This window comes from Etheostoma spectabile, chromosome 18, assembly GCF_008692095.1.
Source record: "Etheostoma spectabile isolate EspeVRDwgs_2016 chromosome 18, UIUC_Espe_1.0, whole genome shotgun sequence".
In the NCBI taxonomy this organism is placed as follows: domain Eukaryota; kingdom Metazoa; phylum Chordata; class Actinopteri; order Perciformes; family Percidae; genus Etheostoma; species Etheostoma spectabile.
Genome location: NC_045750.1, coordinates 15989047 through 16010503, shown reverse-complemented (window position 1 = coordinate 16010503; position 21457 = coordinate 15989047). Strand labels below are relative to the sequence as shown.

Here is a 21457-nt window from a genome sequence, read left to right as displayed (position 1 = left end):
CCACCCAAACCCATTTTTATCAACTTCTAACAATACTAGTAACTAGTAACAAAAGGAGCTGAATACATTGAAATTAACATTAATATAAACACAAAGTGCATTTTCTAGAATTGTCTCACTAATTTCTGGTGTTGTTAAAAATGAAAATTATATATCGTCTAAACTGACACACAAAAGACACAAAGGTTCTAATGTATTACAGTAACTCTCAACTCAAGATCAAGATTATCAATATTTATGCTTACATGGGTTTATTTTTTTGTTTTTAAGAAAGGTACTTCCAACTTTTTGGGTACAGAATATTGTCCTTACACATGCCCCATGCTACGGTACGTCGCTTCAGCATGTGGACAAATGTCCCTCATGCCTATTACAATAACAGTTGATGTGTTGGATATTTCAAAAATAGTAGGCTGGTTTATTCACCTTTTGTGGTTTCCCCTTACATTTTTCCACACATGTAATGTTCGCTCCCTGCAATACCTCTGTGCCCCTCCAGAGGACTCCACCCTACCGTTTGGGAACCACTGCTGTAAATTAACCAGGGCAATGTGTGTATTATCAAACCCTGATCTAGGACTCATTTGAACAGGCAGTGTGTGGTGAATCATATACATGTCCTAAGGAAGCAGTAGGCTATTTACTGGTGAGTCCTGTCTGGAAGCTGGCGCAGTTTATATTCAAGATAGAAGACTGTATTACAGTTCTTTTATGCAGTTAACCAGAATATATTCTGGACATTCTGGATTTGTATTACCACAGGAGTAAGGTTCAATTCAATTCAATTCAATTTTATTTATAGTATCAAATCACAACAAGAGTTATCTCAAGACACTTCACAGATAGAGCAGGTCTAGACCACACTCCAGAATCCACAAGGACCCAACAGTTCCAGTTTTTTCCTCCAGAGCAAGCAACAGTGCGACAGTGGCGAGGAAAAACTTCCTTTTAGGCAGAAACCTCGGTCAGACCCAGGCTCTTGGGAGGCGGTGTCTGACGACCGGTTGGGATTAAGGTTGAAAAGTTAAATTGGTTTCACGTCACATCTTCGAAGCTCCATCAATGTAATTTATGTTTTGTTAGCACTAATCTAAATGCTCTAAAAACATGGTTGATAATGAATAGTAAGAACCACCAAGAATGTCAAAACTAAACAGAAAAGGCGCGTTAAGTACACATCTGTGCAAACCTTCACAGGATATCACAATCTGCATTTGTGATTTTTTTTTAACTATGAGTTTGTATTTGATATTGCTTTTCCACAGACAATCATGAGCAAGCATACAGTACATGATGTTAATAATATGCAGAAGGTTTTATTGTGTTTTTCCATGGCGGGTTTAATGACCCTTTGTGTCTTCCTTTTAAAAATGTCTTGGATGTCATTCTTGCCATCCACCTACAGTGATTCAACATGTGTGTTGTATTTTGTTGAAGTAAATGTCATGTTTTGTGTTGAAATAAAGACTTTTCCATCAGTCTTGTTTCTTTGCATGTCATCTACCAAATTTTCCACACATCTTCAGCGCATATCTTGCTAAATATATTTACAGGAATACTATTTTGAGTGTTTCTGAGTTCTTTCGATAATCCATTACCAGGAAACCCTAATGCTGTGTGTATCCAAACTGAAAAAAGACATTGAGTGTTTTTATGACGCTAGCCAAGATGGCTGTGTATGATATAAATCCATTTTAATCTAATAGTCAGATAAGCCACCGTTCTTCCCAAAGATATGACTGCCTATCAGTTTGTCTGGCAACATCTCGGATGTTCTCTCCAGGGATACAGAAGAAACATTACAAGAGGCTACAAGCAGTCTTACTCAACCTGTATGTGTAACCTTCATATATTTTATTAACATTTTTCTCAGAATACATCTAATTTGATTGTATTGTAGATTTTATTTTAAATATCCTTTTCATCGCATTACTGAAAATGTTACATGGTTTGTGCTTTGCCCTTTGACAATTCGTGATAGGTTAGCACTACAATCAAATATCCACTAGGAAGCGCTTTTGGACTGTCGTACAGCTCCGGTTGGACTCTGTCTGAATTATATACACTACCAGTCAAAAGTATGGGGCCACTTACAAATTTCCATTCCACTCCATTATAGACAGAATACCAGCTGATCTGAGTGGGGGGCTGATCTTTAATGCAATATCTACATTGCATATTATCAGCAATCATTCATCCAATGTTCCAAAGGCTCATTCTGTTCACTAATCTGATATTATTTTAAAAAAACTAACCGAGAAACATGGAGAACCCTTTTGCAATTATGTAAGCACATAACGTAATATGAAAACTGCTGCGCTGGTTAAAAAAGCAATGCAACTGATCTCAACTGGTATTCTGTCTATAATGGAGTGCAATGGAAATTTCGAAGTGACCCCAAACTTTTGACCGGTAGTGTACCTATATTATATAACTCTTGGATTATTATCAAGTGCAAAACCCAATCTTCAAAAAAAGTACAATATTGACAGTGAAGTTAGGGTTTGTTGATACTTTATTGGGCCACGCATACTCATTAAAGACTGACAAGAACAGAGACATACAGAGGTCTACCCGCTTTTAAATTGTAATCTGGAATTCCTGTTGATCTACACTTTCTGAATATTGGCATCATTTACTTTCAAAGAAATATCACTTATGTCTTTTTGTTTTGCAAGTCTCTTCTCTTAGTCATCCCTCCCTCTGAATACTACAAAAGTTTGCCTACTGTAAAACAAATTGACTACAATTTTGCAATTAGAGTTGTTATCTCTGTAATTTGGTCTGTGTCACTAAATTTGTTTTAACAGCTCGAAGTCATTCCAGTGATGATGGAGAGGAAAGTTTGTGTGGCAAAGGTGGGATCCAGTAGGAGCTGCTCCAGCATCTGTCTGCCTTTCTCTCTTGTGTTCACTGAACACATGGCACTTCTCCACATACGCACCAGTGTCCCACCTGGTAGATGACATGATCAGCTCAATAATTCAATACATAAAAAGCTTTACTACAATATATGTTTATGTGTGTGTGTCTGTGTGTGTGTGTGTGCCCTACCAAGCAGACTGTTGACACTGTCCATCCAGGAGAAGACATACAGTGTGTGGTTCTCCTCCGAACTCAGATCAGCTATGTTTGGCGCATTGTCGTTCACCTAGATGACAGACAGAACAAAAATTAGATAAATACACAAGTTGTAAAAAATGTGGTTTAGAAATGACTATTGTGTATGTGTGTAATGTATGCAGTTCTAGTTACGTACCTGTAAAATACGACTTGGGAGAGGGGATATGAACAATGCAGAATTTTGCAAATTGGATTGGAAGTGTGCAGCAGCGACGTACTCAGCTGAGTTCAGCCAGCTATTTTGAAATGAAACCTCTGAAGAGGAGTAGTGGCTCTGCCTGAAGGAGAGGAGAGAACAAGAGTGGGATACAGCTTATTCGTTTTGTTGCCAAGAGTTAGATGCGAAAAATGATACCACTCTAATATCTCTCTGTCAGATATGAAGTAGTCTTGCATAGCCAGACTTATCTCCACAGTGCTATTTCAATGCTGGATTATAGTCTGTCTACACTGTTTTATCATTCTGGGATAGGCAAAAAACATGCTCTGGGTTGTTTGTATTTCTTTAAACCATTCACAAATGTCTTGGGCGGTGCTAAGCCCCGAATGGAGAAACAGTGTGTTATCTTATTTTAGCATATATGTATAGGCCTAGCACGCTATATACTGCTCACCATTTTATTTGAGTGTCCATGAGTTTGTAAATGTATCCACAATGTATTTTTTACTTTTCATGTTTTGTACGGATTACACTAACGACACATAACGATAGCTAGCTAGCTAGCTTGCTAGCTAGATAGATAGATAGATAGATAGATAGATAGATAGATAGATAGATAGATAGATAGATAGATAGATAGATAGATAGATAGATTACCTTGAGTTGCATGCAGCAGAGGCATAGGTTGAAGCCATTTCAGCCGCCCAGAAGAGACCAAGGAGAGAGTCTTTCTTCTCATTTTCAGGGAGAGGAGACTCAGCTGCAGCCTTGAGGCCCTTTAACACACATGGGGACAGATTATCATCAATCTATGAAAACAGTGTTCACTAGAGTGGATTGCTGTATTGGGTGTGTTTGTGTGTGTGTGTGTGTGTGTGTGTGTGTGTGTGTGTGAGTGTGTGTGTGTGTAACTCATGTACCTGGAAAAAGGCATCCCACTTAGACATGGCATCGGGGTAGCTAGCTGCACAGCTTTCATATGTGGTGCAATAGTCCTGTACACCTTCAGGTATCTGCATCTGAACCTGATAGAATTGCATAGCATAGTGTAGCTGTAGACTCTTTGTCTTGTTTTCAATAGTCTCACCTTCAATTTGAGATGACTAGCTGTACAAGTACCTGAACTCCTGCTCCCATGAAGCCCTGCTTTACAGCAGACAGGAAGGGCAGTACAGAGACAAAGTAGGTCACACCTGGAGAAGACAGAAGAAGTTTTGTGTTTTAGTTTTCAACGTGTGTGTGTGTGTTTGTGCGTCATACTTACAGCCCCACCAGCTCTGAGTAGAAACACACATAGTATCTCCTGTTTGCAGGCCGCAAGTGGTAGCACCGGTTGGGTCAGCGAGACGCCCTACAACACATTGTAAATACCAGCATCAGTTTGTGTGTAGATTCTTTAGTAGCTGGTGGTGTTATGTTACTATGATCTCTCAGATTAGGACTCAGCGACTCTGGGACTCACAGTAAAAGTTGGTTATGTGTTCATTTTATGTGTGAGACGGTGAAGGAAACAGACTATTACATTTTTTTCAAAAAAAGATTTGTTTTTTTCCTATACCTGAGTTCCGCATCCATCCAAACTGCAGTGGCAGTCCCCACAGCGGACTGTCTGTGGCATTGGTCCCCATTGATCCCATATAAGGGTCTGTTGCAGCTATCATCAGACGGTAAAGACTCATGCGGTGAAGGAAGTTCCATGGGTCGGGGGTCAGGATGCCATTCTGTGTCGGCAGGTCAGTCACTTGTCCGGCAGTTTGGGCCCACAGAATGGGCATGCCATTTTCTAGAAAAACGGCAGAGCTGCTAAGAGACACTGCACATGCCAGGAGAAAGCTGAGGAACAATGGACGCAGCATGACTGAGGAGCTTAGTGGGTTTCCTCTGGACTGACACAATAGTCACAGAAACAAACAGTTTATATACTCAGTCTAAATGTGCTGACCCACATGTTACATGGACTAACCAGGTTCAATGGACCCTCAATGACAGACAGGTTAGATAATGTAGAGTTCAATGCTATGCAAATACTCAGATCAAAAAGTCTTTCTATCATGCCCATTCTTAACACAGCAAGCAGATTACCATGATCAATGATCACTGACAATTGACAATTGTTTTCACATCTGAACCAATCAACTAACAAGTTGAGCTGAACGCTCTATCAATGGCACATTGGATTCACATTTACAACTTTATAACTTTTTCTATTCACATTGATCCATGTGATGCAGTGTTTAATATTGCTTTGCTATGCCATTTGGCTTACATTTTCTGTCTCAAAATTAAAAAAAAAACTTAAAAATATCCATGATTTAATTTATTAGTACAAAATAATTGTCATTTGACCTTTGGCCAGATCACTTGAATCTGCACAGAAACCCAGAGACCTGTTCTGTTGACTGACAACAAGATAAGAGCTATGTCCTGTTGGTCAACAGTGGATCTGACTGACCGCCATGCTGTTTGCCAACAATCACTGAGAGAGGCACACAAACAACAAAAAACGAGAACACAGGATCTGTCCCCCCTGTTGTTCTGGAACGTCATGGCAGGACAAGGACACCTAACTCACAATCACATCCCTATGTTGCATTCACTGGTAGACTCTGTTCTTGATGGCCCACAGCAGAAGTGCCATCTTGGATGCCTCTACTGCACATAGAAGTTGGGACGTTGTGTAAAACGTAAATGAAAACAGTCTACAATGTTTTGCAAATCCTTTTTAACCTATGTTCAAATGGATACACAACAAAGACAAGTTATATATTCAAACTGATGAACTTCATTGTTTTTTTGCAAACGTTCACTCCCTTTGAATTTGATGCCTGCAACGCATTCTAAAAAAGCTGGGACAGGGGCGTGTTTACTACTGTGTTACATCACCTTTCCTTGTAACAACACTCAATAACCGTTCGGAAACTGAGCGCACTAACTGTTGAAGCTTTGTAGGTGGAAATCTTTCCCGTTTCCTGGATGTACCTTTCAGGTGTCTTTACTACAGTGGCCGACAGGGGCAAACGCCCTGCAACTTCAGAAAACACATGCAAAATAGACAAAACACAAGCAAATTAAGAAAACAACTTCATTAATTTGACAACACATATACATATAGATATATAGATATACACACAACCAAATACCTAAACACGATGCAAATAAAAAACGATGCAAAATGAAAAGCACACAAAAACAAATGCAATAAAACAACGCTGCATCCAGATTACACAACGGAAGTTCTCCAGGCCTCTAGAGGGGGCAGCTAAGGGGAACAGCTGGATTTTTGACCCCACGGAACAAAAGAAAGAGAGCGAGTAGATGAGAGGTTTGTTTGCGGCCAAATGTTAAGATGAATATTAACCTTGTTATGTCGCCGCTATCTTCCCTTTTGGTCCCATTTCCAAACAAACCTCTCACGTGCTCGCACTCTCTCTTTCTCGTTCCATGGGGTCAAAAATCCAGCTGTTCCACTTAGCTGCCCCTCTGGAGGCCTGAAGAACTTCCGTTGTGTAATCTGGATGCAGCGTTTTTTTGTTGCATTTGTTTTCGTGGTTTGTGTGTTTTTATTTTTGCATCGTTTTTTATTTGCATCGTGTGCATGCATTTGGTTGTGTTGTGTGTGTATGCAGCGCGTTTGCTGAATGCTGCGCATGTGTTGTCAAATGAATGAAGTTGTTTTTCTTTGTGCACTGCTTCTTTTTTCGGGGTTTGCGTGCTTTTCTTTTTTCAGCGTTTTTTTATTTGCATCTTGTTTGTGTATTTGGTGGTGTTTTGTGTATATGTAGCGCAGTTGCTGGATGCTGCACATGTGTTTGCTGCACAAATGAATGAAGATGTTTTCTTAATTTTGAACTTTGCACTGATAACAATCTGGATGTTCCTTTACTTTTTAGCAAAGAGGACATGACATCCATGATTTCCAAAAACTGGCTTTTGCTTTGCATGGTAGAGTTTTAACTCGCACTTGTAGATGTAGCGACAAACTGTGTTCACCGACAATGGTTTTCTGAAGTGTTCCTGAGCCCATGTGGTAATATCCTCTACACAATGATCGGTTTTTAATGCACTGCCGCCTGAGGGATCGAAGGTCATGGGCAGTCACTGTTGGTTTTGGCCTTGCCACTTACATGCAGAGATTTCTCCAGATTATCTGAATCTTTTGAATATGTTATGGACTGTAGATAATGTAATCCCTAAATTCCTTTTAATTGTTTGTAAGGGTTAGGGTAAGAAATGTTCTTAAACTGTTGGACTATTTGCTCACGCAGTTGTTCACAAAGTGCGGAATCTCACCTTATCGTTGCTTGTCAACAACTGAGCCTTTTGGGGAGGCTCCTGTTATACCCAGTTGTGACCAAGTAACCTACAGTGGGGCTCAAAAGTTTGGGAACCCCAGGTAAAAAATTTGTATTAATGTGCATAAAGAAGCCAAGAAAAGATGGAAAAATCTCTAAAAGGCATCAAATGACAGATTGGACCTTTGTATAATATGTCACAAAAAGTTAGATTTAATTTCCATCATTTATGCTTTAAAATCAACAGAAAACAAAAAAATTGCGTCTGCAAAAGTTTGGGCACCCTGCAGAGTTTATACCTTGTACTGCTCCCTTTGGCAAGTATAACAGCCTGGAAACGCTTCTTGTAGCCAGCCAAGAGTCTTTAATTCTTGTTTGAGGTGTCTTCGCCCATTCTTCCTTCCAAAAGTCTTCCAGTTCTTTGAGATTTCTGGGCTGTCTGTCACGCACTGCTCTTTTAATGTCTATCCATAGATTTTCAATTATGCTGAGGTCAGGAGATTGTGAAGGCCATGGCAAAACCTTCAGTTTAAGCCTCTTGATGTAATCCACCGTGGATTTTGAGGTGTGTTTAGGATCATTATCCATTTGTAGAAGCCATCCTCTCTTTAACTTCAGCTTTTTCACAGATGGCATCAAGTTAGCATCCAAAATTTGCTGAAAGTGTATTAAATCCATTTTTCCTTCTACTTGTGAAATGTTCCCTGTGCCACTGGCTGCAATACAACCCCAAAGCATGATTAATCACCCCCATTCTTAACCGTTGGACAGAGGTTCTTTTCATTAAATTCTGTGCTCTTTCTTCTCCAAACGTACCATTGCACATTCGGGCCAAAAAGTTCTATTTTAACCTCATCGGCAGAGGTGGGTAGTAACGAGTTACATTTACTCCGTTACATTTACTTGAGTAAGTTTTTGAAATTTTTTACTTTAGGTAGTTTTAAATCACTATATTTTACTTTACTTGAGTAGATTAGTGAAGAAGAAACTGTACTCTTACTCCCTACATCAGGCTACAATGAGCTCGTTACTCGTTACTACGCTTCATTGTTTTTAACCCCAGCGTACGTCTCATTTTAATGTTTTATTTGACAGAGAGAGTCTTCCGCTGAAGGCTCTACCACGTGACTGTGCTTAACCAATCACAAGTCGTGTTTCAGTCGTGACCATACTCGTTTCAGCAGCGCGACAGGTTAGCTTTACATTCTTAGCAAAGACGTCAGAAGCAAAACGTCGCCAAGCAACGCAAACCAGGAGGACCCCCCCCCCCCCCCCCGCCCCTCATAGTGAAAGCATGTTACCTTTAGGAAAAGTGGAAACAGCGAGAAACGTAGCGGTAGTTTTAGTTTCTGCTGTGGAGAGGTGGAGGTTTGTCTTTTAGGTCACATAAAGTATTTTTACACATGCAGTATCCATCCTAATTTGATGTGACAGTCTCTCAAATAAGCTATTTTGTAATTAATAAATAATTTAATTTATTTTATGATTGGATGAACTATAATTTGCCTAAATGTGATTATTTTGTATCTTTGTCGGTCTGATTGATTACTCAACAGTTGCTCACTACTTGAGTAGTTTTTTCATCAAGCACTTTTTTTACTCTTACTCAAGTAATTATTTGTATGACTACTTTTACTTTTACTTGAGTCATATTATTCTAAAGTAACAGTACTTTTACTTGAGTACAATTTTTGGCTACTCTACCCACCTCTGCTCATCGGTCCACAGAACTTGTTTCCACAATGCATTTGTTGCTTTGTTGCCCCTGTCCCAGATTTTTTGGAACACGTTGCATGCATCAAATTCTAAATGACTTTTTGCAACAACAAAAAAACAATAAAGTTTATCAGCTTACAAACATGGAGTAGCTTGTCTTTGTAGTGTAGTCAGTTGAATATAGGTTGAAAAGGATTTGCAAATCATTGTATTCTGTTTTTATTTACATTTTACCCAATGTCCCAACTTCATTGGAATTGGGGTTGGTAGATAAAATATGATAAAGTTCCCTCTCTGGTGGGCCATGTGCAAACACATTAATGTAGTTCCCTCTAGGGTGTCGTTCCTGTTGGCTACTGAAAATGCGAGGACATGTGAGGAATAGGCCTACCCTCCAGTAGAGAAAACATGATGAACTGCGCTCTAGGGTGCCCTTCCAGTGGTGAAATCAGGATGAAATGCCCTTCCAGTAAAAAAAAAAAAAAAGAAATGTAATAAAGTCCCCTTTAGGGTGTCCTTCCAGTGGAGAATGATGAATAAGGGCGTTCCAGGGTGCTCTCACAATTGAGAAAACATGAAGCAGTGCAACATAAGCTGCCTACATGCTAGAAAATGTTCTGTGTGCTATTGCCCCCATGACACTCATATGACTCCACATTTTAGGTGGAGGAATGCAAAAAAGTAACACTAAAATAACCTTTTTTCACTTGTACTGAAACAGCTGACAAGCTGATTCCATTTATTAATTAGGAATATGCAGTGTCAACATTCATAACGACACATGTGGCAATTACATGTATTTTCATAATTGCTGATTTTGCTAGATAGCCCTTCCTTTGTCATAAAGTAATCTCTACCAGTGATTTTTGCCTCCTCTGCTCCAGACATCATGTGACGGGGGAGGGGCAGAGAATCAGGAAACACACTGGTGCTGCTGCTGCAAGTCACAAGAAAGGTAAAGTCTAAACTTATATAACTGAGCTGAACATACAGGAAGGACTGACAACACTGATGGATTAGAGCGATCAACACTAAATAATGTTGCCGTTTCATCTTCAAAAGCTAAGAAATTAAAAGTAATTTGTTGTCCGGAAAACGAGAGAGAAAAATCTTCAAATTGTGCTGCGACTTGTTTCTAACTTAATGACTTCTGCACCCGCTGCATGTCGGGTCCAACAGAGGAATAAAGTTCATATAATAACAACTTGGATGGCAATACGTGGCTTAGTAGTGATCATTTATGCACTCCTCGTCTTGTCTTCTTTCTCCTATGATTTCCGCATTTTTCTTGCTGCCTAGGCTGTGTTAGTAAAGGGACAAACACACACATACACACACACACGGGCAGACAGGGAGGGTGCGACACGTTTCATTAAAGTGGAAGTCAAGATTCAGTGTTTTTAAATTTGCCTAAGTAAAAACCATCGTACCTTGGCTCATAACAATACGGGCTGATAGCCTCTGTTTGACAGTTTCAGAACAGATTGGGATTTGCATACCCGGCCATGGTTTCAGTCCTTGAGTCAAAAGTACAGGAAGTCTGCTTGGCTGGGCTGACATCCCTGACCCAACCCTGTTACATAGGCTTTATATAAAGTAAACGAGAGCAGATGCCCCATTAGGAAATCTATTACACTTTGCATTTGAAATTGACAAACTATTAAGAAGTGGTTCCCAGCCTTTTTTCCACAAGTCCCTGTCAGATGAAGAACCCGTAATACTACCATTCAAATAGGGCTGCACAATATGAGGAAAATATCAAATTGTGATTATTTAGACCGATATTGTGATTGCGATATGATTCACGATATAGGTGGACATTATCATTGTTGTATAATTTTTTCTCATTTTTTGAAAAATTTTAGAATAAAAAAAATAATCAAATGATTAGAGGGCAATTTTTGCGAGGATCTGTATTCTGTACCAAAGAAAGGTGTTTTTTTTTTTATAGTCTGTAGGATAGGATTGGTGGACCGGGACGTCTCTGCGGCACCACAATACTTCATTCAGAATGATTTGACACATATTTTGCCTTTAACAAATATTGCCCCCCTGCCTGCAATTTAGATATTGCACTAGTCCATATTGCGATTTGGCTAAAATTGCAATTAATTGTGCAGCCCTACATCCAAATGTGTTAACTTTTTATATTTTAAAATAGATTTTAAGTAAATGTGGATGTGCTTTGGTTAATCATTTCTCATATGAATGATATGTTAATGTTTCAATGTTAATTTGGTCAAGTTTACATTTGTATAGTGTCAGGAGCATTCAACCATTTATCCAGGCATTACTTTATTCAATGTCCCACTTCATGTGGATCTCTTCCTTTAGATGTGCCGTGTTTCTAACTGTCTTGTATGCATGCCTTGCTGCACCACTAATTTCCACTTGATGACAATATTAATAACGTCAAAGTTGAGCTAATTATTCCAACTGTTTATCCACTTAAAAGTAGCCTAGCTAATTATTTCAACAGTTAATCTAATAGCTTTAGCCAATTATATCCTATTGACCTATCCTATTAGCTGGTAGCTTACGTGTTGCTGTGTGACATATATGAATACATCAGGTCACACCAATTTGTAGTAATTTCTGGACACATTTTTTAAATTAAATCATAATTTCATTTATTTTCCCAGTTAGGGTACTCCGCAGTCTTTCCATTTCCCCCATTGCACCTGCTGAAGTAACCTTGTTTGGGATTCGCTGTTTTGGAAAATAGTTTTAACGTGACAGTGAAAACCGTTTATAAAGTTGGGTCAATTAAGTAATAGTGTTCTGAGTTTAGTGTGGAAGAACGTCCCAGTTTTTGAAGTGAGGTGTTTTAAAATTATGCCTTGTGTAATGTGTGTACATTTGTAATGTTTGTTTGCATGTCAGCCCGGATGTCCAAAGGTTTTTTTTCACATCAGTCACCATGTTGAAATAACTGCAGTTACTATGGTAATGTCATTTCTGTCTCACTCACTCTTGAATGAAGTGACAGTCTGTGTTGCTGTGTGTCCTCGCAGCTCTCCATCATGGCCTACCAGGCTGGGTCTCCAGAGGAGCCCAGTGCTTTGGTTCACAATATCAGTTCCAACATCCAGAAGCTGACGCTGCTGAGTAATACACACACACACACACACACACACACACACACACACATCATGGTAGACGCATGGAGATACTTCACCACAGATAAACAATGTGTGCACTCTTTTCTTCCTCACCAGCCTCGGAGCTGCAGAGGGCAGTGTCTCTGCTGGGGACAGAGCAGAACAGCGGCCAGCTACAACAGACGCTGTGAGTTATGGGGGAACAGAATTTCATAATTGGTCCATTACAGTAAACATCTTAATACAAATGCAGATGGAGAAACGGTTAAACCTGTGAAGCACACCTGTCTGAAAGGGATCCATCATAACGCATCCCATTGGGTCGATACTAATAGTGAATTTTTAATTTAATAAAAGCCTAACGTGGATATTGGCAGCATCGCACACAACCGTGAATGTGTTGCTGTTTTTTCAGACAAACTGTGTATCATTCCTACTGAATTTAGGGTCCTGTGATTACTTCTTTTTTTCCATTCAACAAAATAAAAATATATTTGACTTTGGTCACCAGGCAACAGAAACAACAGCAAGGCAACCAGCTAGCGAAGGAGACTGACAGACTGATCAAGGCATTCAGTGCACTTCCTGTTGGCCCAGATCAGGTGCTGAACCTTTAACTTCTTCCTTAACTATTGTTCAAAGTCACAATTCCCCTACTGTTAAAACCGGTTTTCCACACTGTCATGTTTCCCAAGCTTCTATGTTTTGTAGCCTTTCAGTTAACATTTGTATATCATGTATTTAGCGGCAGAGGAAGATACAAAAAGAGCGTCTGGTGAATGACTTCTCCGCTGCCCTGAACAGCTTCCAAAAGACCCAGCGGCAGGCGGCCAACCAAGAGAGAGAGTTTGTGGCCAGAGTCCGAGCCAGCTCCAGGGTTTCGGTGAGTTACCTGATGTGCCTGCAAGCTCATAAGGTCAGCGTGTAGACCAGTGAAAAGCTGGTTAAATAATAATATTAGTGAGTGACCAATAATCCATCTGCCAGTGATTAATGATCATCATCCACATTTTTTAGTCAAAAGTAGGGCAGGGTACTGAAAAATGCCTCGTCATTCAATACCCAATTTCAATACCTAAGGAGTAAATCTCATCAGCATCAGTGAGCCAATAAGCATGCAGCATGCTTCTACCAAGAGCTAATAATGCTGGTGATTGGCTGTCTAACGTTAAACGCCACAGAGGCAGGCAGGAAAAACTGTTACGCTCAGAGATGGGGCTCAAAAATGAATAAAAAAAGATTACTGTAGTGTTGTAATTTATTTTTGTTTCATAAAATGGGTACTGAAAAAAGTATTGTTTAGGAACCAGTATCAAAATCACGGTATTGGTTGCCTATCAGTACTGGTAATGACATTTTTTTTTAACAATACCCAGCCCTAGTTAAAAGTGTCTTTTCCTGGCTACCGTTTAATATCATCAACTGCTTGATAGGTGTAAACAGACATATTAAGGGAAAAGTAATAGGGTAGATAGTGTTACCGTCCAACCTCATTTGGGTACAGATGCATACAAGTAAAAGGAGATGCAGTCTTCACACTGAATATTGTAAGATTCCTAAAAAAAATGGAACAATGGAATGCTTCGACCTTCAAGGTTTTCATCGGACACGCTTCCATGTGAACAAAAGGCAGACAAGAAATAACAACTCCACCTACAAATAGAGTAGGATTGATAAACCTTTTTACTGTGCTATATTTTTATATTAATTGTTAATTGTTACTGTTGCATACAGTATTACGTAATTAAAATGTACAGTATATACAAAAGTATACATCTGTATTTGTAATCTTTGTCTTAATTCTTTTGGAGTTTCTACCGTCACACACTGCCCTCTTATGGCTCTTAGATCAATGACAATTGTAGTCTGTAACAGTATTAACTATTTCAGCTAATGTGCTGCTGAGCCTGCCTTTTATATCATTGTTGGTTTCTCTGCTTAAGTTGTGTATCCATATTTGTTTGAATTGAGAAATGCTTCATAGCAAGTACAGTAGCTCTCACATTATGGTGCCACATAAATGCGACTGTCTTGGACACCGACTCCCTCGGGAGAGCATTCTTGCGTGGCAACTCTGCATCGGCTGTGTTTAGGCTGATAAGCAGGAACGATATTTTACTTCTTTAAATGCTTGGTAAGGAACATATCTCAGCTAGGGGAGCTAAATGCTAAAGTACAGGTTTTATTTGCTCTATGTCGCCATGCATACATTTTCGACTACTGTTCTTTTTATACTTCAAATCAAATTATATTTAATAAGGTATTATGCACATGGGCACTGTAGGTTTTATAGCACCTTGTACATAATAAATTATTGCTGTACCCACAATCACAGTAATATAAAGTAAATTTGCAATAACAAGCACATAAGCACTTATTTAAACCTCTTAATTGTCTTTACCAGGGAGGACACCCTGATGACAGCTTTGGAAATGTGCCTAATTTCCTTGGGTAGGTCCACTATTTATGATCATTATACTTTCTGTTGTTGTTGTTATTATTATTATTATTATTATTATTATTAGTAGTAGTAGTAGTAGTAGTAGTTGTAGTATTCTTCCATCATCTACATTTTTCCCTGCAGTGATTCTCAGGTGCAGACTCAGACTGAGGCCATCACTGAAGAAGACTTGAGGCTGATCCAGGAGAGAGAGTCGTCCATCAGGCAGTTGGAGGTAAAAATAAGAATCAAATGATAATACCAGCATGGCCACTAATGTGTCCAGTATGTCATCAGCTCTGTGTTTCCCTTTTCACACCAACCATCCTCTCTTTATGTTGCTCGATTCAGTCGGACATCACAGATATCAATGACATCTTCAAGGACCTGGGGATGATGGTCCATGAGCAGGGAGACATGATAGGTGAGCTTTTATCACCTTCTTTTAGGTTTCTTGCCTGTTCCTGTAATAATGTAACAACGTACAACTGAAACAGTTTTACGTAATGACAACAGGAGTGTGGGCTGGTTCAGCAGTCTCACACACTGTAGCTTTATTCAGTGTAATAAAATATTTATAGCAAAACATTTATTGAGAATAGCACTAATGTAGGACAGGAGGCACAATGGTTCATGGAATTCATTTTGTTAACCCGTGTGTTGTCTTCCCGTCAAAATTGAAAATCAACACTTTTGTTGATGCTTTTTATCAATGTTTTTAACTTTTTCTTACATTTATCCCTTTTTTCAACACTTTTGATGTTTTTTTCAATGTTTAACGCTATGTTATTATATGTACAACTATTTTTGGAATTTATGGTCAATAAACCTCATTTATTGGAAATTATACCTAATGTTTAAGTTAGAAAAGTAGAAATTAAAAATTATTTAGACTAAAATTAAAGGAATGTGTGTTGATGGACAAACACAGAGTGGAATATGTCAACTTGTACCCAATACTATTTCAAAACCACTTCAATCTTTTTTTCAATTGCTATAAAATTCACACTCCAGATTAATGAAAGTAGAGATTTTTACTTGCTAAAAAGCGTTGTGTGGAATCAATCATGTTATTTGGGGTAATTAATAAGAACATTGATATAGGAAAACGGGTCACATAAGGGTGACCATAAGGGTTAAATATGTGTGTACACTCCAAAACAAAGTAAAATTGCAGTATGAAAAAGCATGGACAATAATTTGTAAGTAAATAATATAAATGAAGAATATGGCCTTGTCTAAATGATCTTCTGTACTGACCTGTCTACTTATTTAGAGACTTGGGAATTTTTGCCACATGGGCTCCCCCTTCCTCCCACCAGCTGCATGTAAAATGTGTGTGTTTCCTGTGTGTTCTGCAGACAGTATAGAAGCCAATGTGGAGAATGCAGATGTGAATGTCCAGAGCGCCACACAGCAGCTGGCACGGGCTGCAGACTACCAGGTAAAACTCGATGGGACAGAGAGGATGATAAACAAAATTGAGGAAAAACACATGAGAGGAGAGGCATCCAAAAGTCTAAATGTTAGCTTGTAACTAGTGGACACATTTTGAAATCTAAGCGAAAGCCATTGTTCTAGGGGTCTTTGAGGCAACAGTATGTGTGCATATAGTATGACTCCTCCACCCCTGCACAAGAACTCCCTTGTGTAACCAAGTTCTTATTCAGTTTACTTTGGTAAATAACATGTAGATAAAGGAAAAAAAAGATGTAGATAAAGAGAATTAAAGGAGAAAAGTAAAGAAAAAGCTGAGTCGCAAGGGGATCTGATTCATGCTGTGGTTGTGAGTCACTTTCTGAGTAAAAAAAAAAAAATCCATCTCTCCATTAATTTCCAGATTATATCTCATAAGTATTTAATACACAAGCAACCGCTTTGTGCTTCTCCCTCCCTCTCTCCAGCGGAGCTCCCGGAAGAAGATATGCATCCTGATGATATTGTTGGCTGTAGTTGCTGTTATTATTGGACTTATCATCTGGGGTGCAGTGAAAAACTGAGGGCTTCTTCTTCTTCTTCTTCTTCCCCTCTTCCACTTCGCCTGTTCAGTCATCAGCCTGGACAAAGGAATAAGCAAAAGCCTTCCTTTCCTCTTCCTCCTCCTTTTCTTACCCCCTACCCTCACTGGGGGGGGGGGGGGGGGGGGCAAGGGGACTGTCTGTCTTTCTTTGACTTGATTATTTTTTAAAGATGTCATCATTGACAGAACAACACACTCCTTCACTGTGAAAACAAAACTAGAGCTGGTTGTTTTGTTATAATCAACTTTAATTTAATTTGATTTAGGTATGATTGTAACACAGGGCAGGTGCAGCCATGTTAGCTACACCTCTGCTGAATGTTCAATCAGATACATTACAGACACTGCTTCTGGGTGCAATGAAGCAGCAAGTTGCTGTAGGCAGGTAAGGGGGAATTAACCTTCAGATCAGTTATATTACTGCAGCTGCTTTCTGTTATCAGGTCAGATATGGACAAGTAAACCATCAAGTGCACTCTGTACATTTGAGAGTAAACTAAAGTCAGCCTTGGTCCATAACACAATGAAGCCAAACTGTATTCAGCTTGTCGCAATGCATCTCCTGTATTTAAGTTGTAATTAATTAAAATGAATGGCTCCTTCTATTCAAATTCATGTAGTTTAAATTTTGATAAATCCATACTAAATCTTGTGATTTTGGACCTTATGTTACTCTCCACTGTCAGCCATCTATTCCAAATAGGTTGAAGAAGATTTTTTTTTATTTCATTTTTTTTTAAAATGCAAAATGTAATAGTTTGAGTTGTGTTTTATGGTTTGTTTAACTGTACTTTGGTATGCTCCTTTTAAAGACACCGCACACCACACAGGTGTTTTCAATTTTCTGGCTGATTAGACCTTGTTACGCGTTGAAGGTGGACCACAGTTACGTCAATCACTCGTGGTCCGCAGGAGAGGTCTAATCAGCCAGTCTAAGTGAAAACACCTGTGTCAGGGCTTTACTCACAGGAAAGTACCGGCAGTCAGTTATCATTATTTCTCTGTGATTGACAACACAGTAACCGTCTTCTAAATATGAAGAAACCACAACCCAAAGTAAAGTAATTGAAACCAAAAACTCCTAACTAGTTGACATATGTAAAATTAGGATCACATGTATATTTTCATTATTGAGAACTGGCTGCCTACCATGGGCTGAATAAATTACCTGACAGTACTGAACCTGTACCTTTTTATTATTCTTAAATTAAATTGTGAATCACCACTTGAAGCTATTTGTGTTTTTTTTCAACACAAAGGTCGCAAAAGAAGTCAGTTGAGTATTGTGCAGTAGAAATATGTTACATGTTTGCTTTCATTTAAATAATCCCCCATATTGCTCCTTAGGTTGAGACTATGCTTTTGTGTTCCTCTAGTACCAAATAGCATAATTGTCACCAACAATGGAGAAACGGACTGTTAGGTCAGTAGTTAGTTTTACTTCAATGTTAAATAAATGAGAGACAGTAAGTTGATAGGTAGCTTTACATATCATTAGGTGCTTATTTATTTAGGTGCAAGTAACTCCAAAAAACAAAGATTGAATGTCATTACCTGACCTTTTGTCAAGAATTTGGATAAGACAATAGGTAAGATGAATAAGTAATTAATCCTCCCACCCTCACCAGCCTTAACCATCCCCCTACCCTTGATCAAGTAATTCAGCTTAACTGCTTCATTATAACTCAGAATCTACCAGTATAGGACAGAATATCGTGGGTGATGCTGGAAAAAAATGTGTGCCTATTTGAATTTCCCTAAAGGTTAAAATAATGTTTTTAGGCCCCGATATTTGAACAACTATAGGAAAAGATATAGGAAAGGACATATGGTGTAGTAGCTGAACTTGTTGCACCACACATAATGTCAAGTGATGCAAGAGTGTATTCCTGTTTCTTGAGAACAGCATTAACTCAGCATTGTGCAAATGAAAGAACAGTCTACATTCTCAAGGCTAAGATTACACCTTATCAAAAGCTAAGTGCAGCTGAGTCAACGCCTCATTAACTGTTAGGGGTTAGCCAAACATGACAAGGTGTCAATTGCATAAACATGTCACAACCCACATTTTTAATATTAAAAAATGCCTGTGGTAGCTACTCATACATTTACGGAAGAGGATTAGGGCCACTGGTGAAAAATGTATGTGAGTTCTGACTTCATTCTTAGAATTCTGAATATAGTAAAAAATCTGAGAATAAAGTCAGAATTCTGACTTTAATCTTTAATCCCAGAATTCTGAGAATAAAGATTAAAGTCAGAATTCTGACTTTAATTTTAGGGATCTGAGAAAAAAGTCAGAACTCACATACATTTTTCACCAGTGGCCCTAATCCTTTTCCGTATACATTAAATCTAGTCTGAAAGAGTTAAAAAAAAACAACATTATACTGTATGCCATCTCCTTGTTTACCCTAAAAAGCAGCCATGAGAGGATGAGATCAAGGAACAGACAGGAGTTAGCTTGTATATGTCAGAACAGACGGTGTCGGAGTTGGATTGGGATGTGGAAGTAACAAGACTGCTGTGACGCAGAAGGCCAAAGTTTCCTTGGCAGAGATGTGGAGGATTTGGACACAATGTTGTAAATACACAACTCGAGCAGAGAACAGGTTGAGCTGGGGCGTCAGTAGGACAGGGAGTATTTTGGGATGATTACACACACTGAAAGTAGCAGTGTGCTGTAAAGAGCTGAGCAGGATTTTCCTACAGAAATGTCACAGCTGAGGAGGATGAGGAAAGTCTGACCTGGTGCAAAGTTACTGCAAGGGAAACATAGAGGGGTTTGGTTTGAGGTGGATAGGCACAATTATTAGGTTGTTTTTCAATGCCTCATTAAACCCTTCCCGTCAAAATTGAAAACCATCACCTTTGTTGATGCTTTTCATCAATGTTTTTAACTTTTTCTTATGTTTTTGTTCCTTTTTTCAACACTTTTTACGCTTATTTAAATGTGTGTCACTTTTTTATGTTTTCAACATTACGTAACACTAACTTATTAACTTTAGTTTTACAGTTATTTTTGGAATTTCTGGTCAATAAACCTCATTTATAGGAACTTATACCTAATGTTTGAGTTAGAAAAGCAGAAATTAGGAATTATTTAGACTAAAAGTAAAGCAATGTATGTTGGATAATAATAGACTGGAATATGGCAACTTTTAATCAATACTATTTCAAAACCACTTCAATTTTCTTTTACAAATGCTATAAAATTGAATAAGACACCCCAAAATCAATGAAAGTAGAGATATGTTCTTTCTAAAGAGCATTGTGTGGAATCAATCATGTTACGTGGGGTAATTATAATTGGGCAGTGAAAAAGAACGATGATGTATGAAAACGGGTCAATTTGACCCGAGGACAACATGAGGGTTAAGAAAAATGCAAACAGCAATAAAGGTGGGATTCTACCAGACATGCATCATTTCTGAACTTGTACATGGAAATTACCTGTTTATTTGTCTCCTCCCATTTATGTGTCTCAGGCACAGAGGGTGTTTTCGCCTGCTGATGTAGAAAATCACACATAATGGCAGAAGTTACACGCACTGGAGGAGTTTCACTCTGCTGTGACGCATACACATTGGATAAGTAACTCACTAGCTCACTGTCTTTAAGGTGCGTCATTAGAGAAAAGAACTGAGGAAATAAGTTTTCCTTTCCGTTGGTAAGCTGAAAGTCTCTTCTAAATATGGAACTGTCTGGGGCATTGGTACATACACGGGTACATTGGTACAAACACAGGTGTACACACAGGTGTATACACAGGTGTATGTACCAATTCATTTTTATTTTTAACTACTTTTGTTTTTCCTTTTTATTTCATGTCATTTGTGTGTATTTTACACCCCAGAAAGACTAGCACCCACATTGGCAGAGGCTAATAGGGTTCATACAAACTAAACAATTCACATAGTGGAAGAGACAGAAGTCTTTCATTAAGTAAAGAGAAATATATTTGACATAATGAAATAGTGTATTGTAAATTGTAATGGTATTTCAGTTGATTATATATGGATTCACAAATGTGAGTGATTTTTTATGTGAAGATATTTGTACACAGATCCAAGCAATGTAATTCTGAAATGTGCACTTGCTGCCAACAGGTGGCAGTGCTGGACTGTTTACCATAACACTCATGAGTACCACTATCTAATGCTATAACTGTGTATCGGTATTATTGTGGATACAATTATATAATAGCCACACGGTATACTGTCATTGCCCACTGTTTATAGTTGTACACAAATGCAACGGGTAAATGTGTTTTTAGAATAATTCATCTCATAGTATTGAGTAATAGAATAAAACCAAGCGGTACTAAACTCCTTTCGACTTTTATCACAGCCAGTTAGGGCTTTGATCTCTCCCAAGTGAGATGTTTCTGGTCCAATCCATGTTAATTAGCTTAGATCAAAGTCTGGACTATCATTCACAGTGGCTGCTCAGTTACAAGCCCTCCGGCAGCCATCATGCTCAAGTGTCCTTGAGTGAAACAATGAATCCCTGTCTGCTAAGAAATAATTATCATCAGATGGAGCAGTAATAGCTATGGAGTAGTACATTATTTTTTCAGCTGAAATTGTGTTAACAATAAGCTTG

General features: G+C 38.6%; 2 protein-coding genes and 1 long non-coding RNA gene across 3 annotated transcripts; 2 read left to right on the top strand and 1 right to left on the bottom strand.

The window, feature by feature from the left end:
* Positions 1 to 6: 6 nt before the first annotated feature.
* On the top strand, positions 7 to 1476 carry LOC116705808 (uncharacterized). The gene is made up of 2 exons (XR_004336049.1): positions 7 to 769; positions 1016 to 1476. It is a non-coding gene; the product is annotated as an uncharacterized LOC116705808 (long non-coding RNA).
* Positions 1477 to 2497: 1021 nt separating this feature from the next.
* On the bottom strand, positions 2498 to 5188 carry leg1.1 (liver-enriched gene 1, tandem duplicate 1). The gene is made up of 8 exons (XM_032542217.1): positions 4842 to 5188; positions 4548 to 4634; positions 4403 to 4476; positions 4204 to 4308; positions 3941 to 4059; positions 3260 to 3401; positions 3055 to 3151; positions 2498 to 2955 (listed from the first exon to the last, which is right to left on the bottom strand). The coding sequence occupies exons 1-8, from the start codon at positions 5137 to 5139 to the stop codon at positions 2804 to 2806; spliced, it is 1074 nt and encodes a 357-aa protein (XP_032398108.1). The 5' UTR covers positions 5140 to 5188; the 3' UTR covers positions 2498 to 2803.
* Positions 5189 to 10029: 4841 nt separating this feature from the next.
* Positions 10030 to 18038, top strand: stx7l (syntaxin 7-like). Its single transcript, XM_032542218.1, has 10 exons — positions 10030 to 10246; positions 12306 to 12399; positions 12510 to 12579; positions 12904 to 12994; positions 13138 to 13275; positions 14797 to 14843; positions 14977 to 15067; positions 15184 to 15256; positions 16194 to 16276; positions 16737 to 18038. The coding sequence occupies exons 2-10, from the start codon at positions 12315 to 12317 to the stop codon at positions 16830 to 16832; spliced, it is 774 nt and encodes a 257-aa protein (XP_032398109.1). The 5' UTR covers positions 10030 to 10246; positions 12306 to 12314; the 3' UTR covers positions 16833 to 18038.
* The last annotated feature ends 3419 nt before the right edge of the window (positions 18039 to 21457 follow it).

What these genes read in the sequence shown, in the direction of transcription:
- stx7l (XM_032542218.1), top strand. Translation starts at nt 12,315, where the DNA reads ATGGCCTACCAGGCTGGGTCTCCAGAGGAGCCCAGTGCTTTGGTTCAC. An exon ending in GAGCCAGCTCCAGGGTTTCG is followed by an intron (nt 13,276 to 14,796) that starts GTGAGTTACCTG and finishes TGTCTTTACCAG; the next exon opens with GGAGGACACCCTGATGACAG. An exon ending in TGAGCAGGGAGACATGATAG is followed by an intron (nt 15,257 to 16,193) that starts GTGAGCTTTTAT and finishes TGTGTTCTGCAG; the next exon opens with ACAGTATAGAAGCCAATGTG.
- leg1.1 (XM_032542217.1), bottom strand. Translation starts at nt 5,139, where the DNA reads ATGCTGCGTCCATTGTTCCTCAGCTTTCTCCTGGCATGTGCAGTGTCT. An exon ending in TACTCAGAGCTGGTGGGGCT is followed by an intron (nt 4,477 to 4,547) that starts GTAAGTATGACG and finishes TGTCTTCTCCAG; the next exon opens with GTGTGACCTACTTTGTCTCT. An exon ending in AGTGGGATGCCTTTTTCCAG is followed by an intron (nt 4,060 to 4,203) that starts GTACATGAGTTA and finishes TGTGTGTTAAAG; the next exon opens with GGCCTCAAGGCTGCAGCTGA.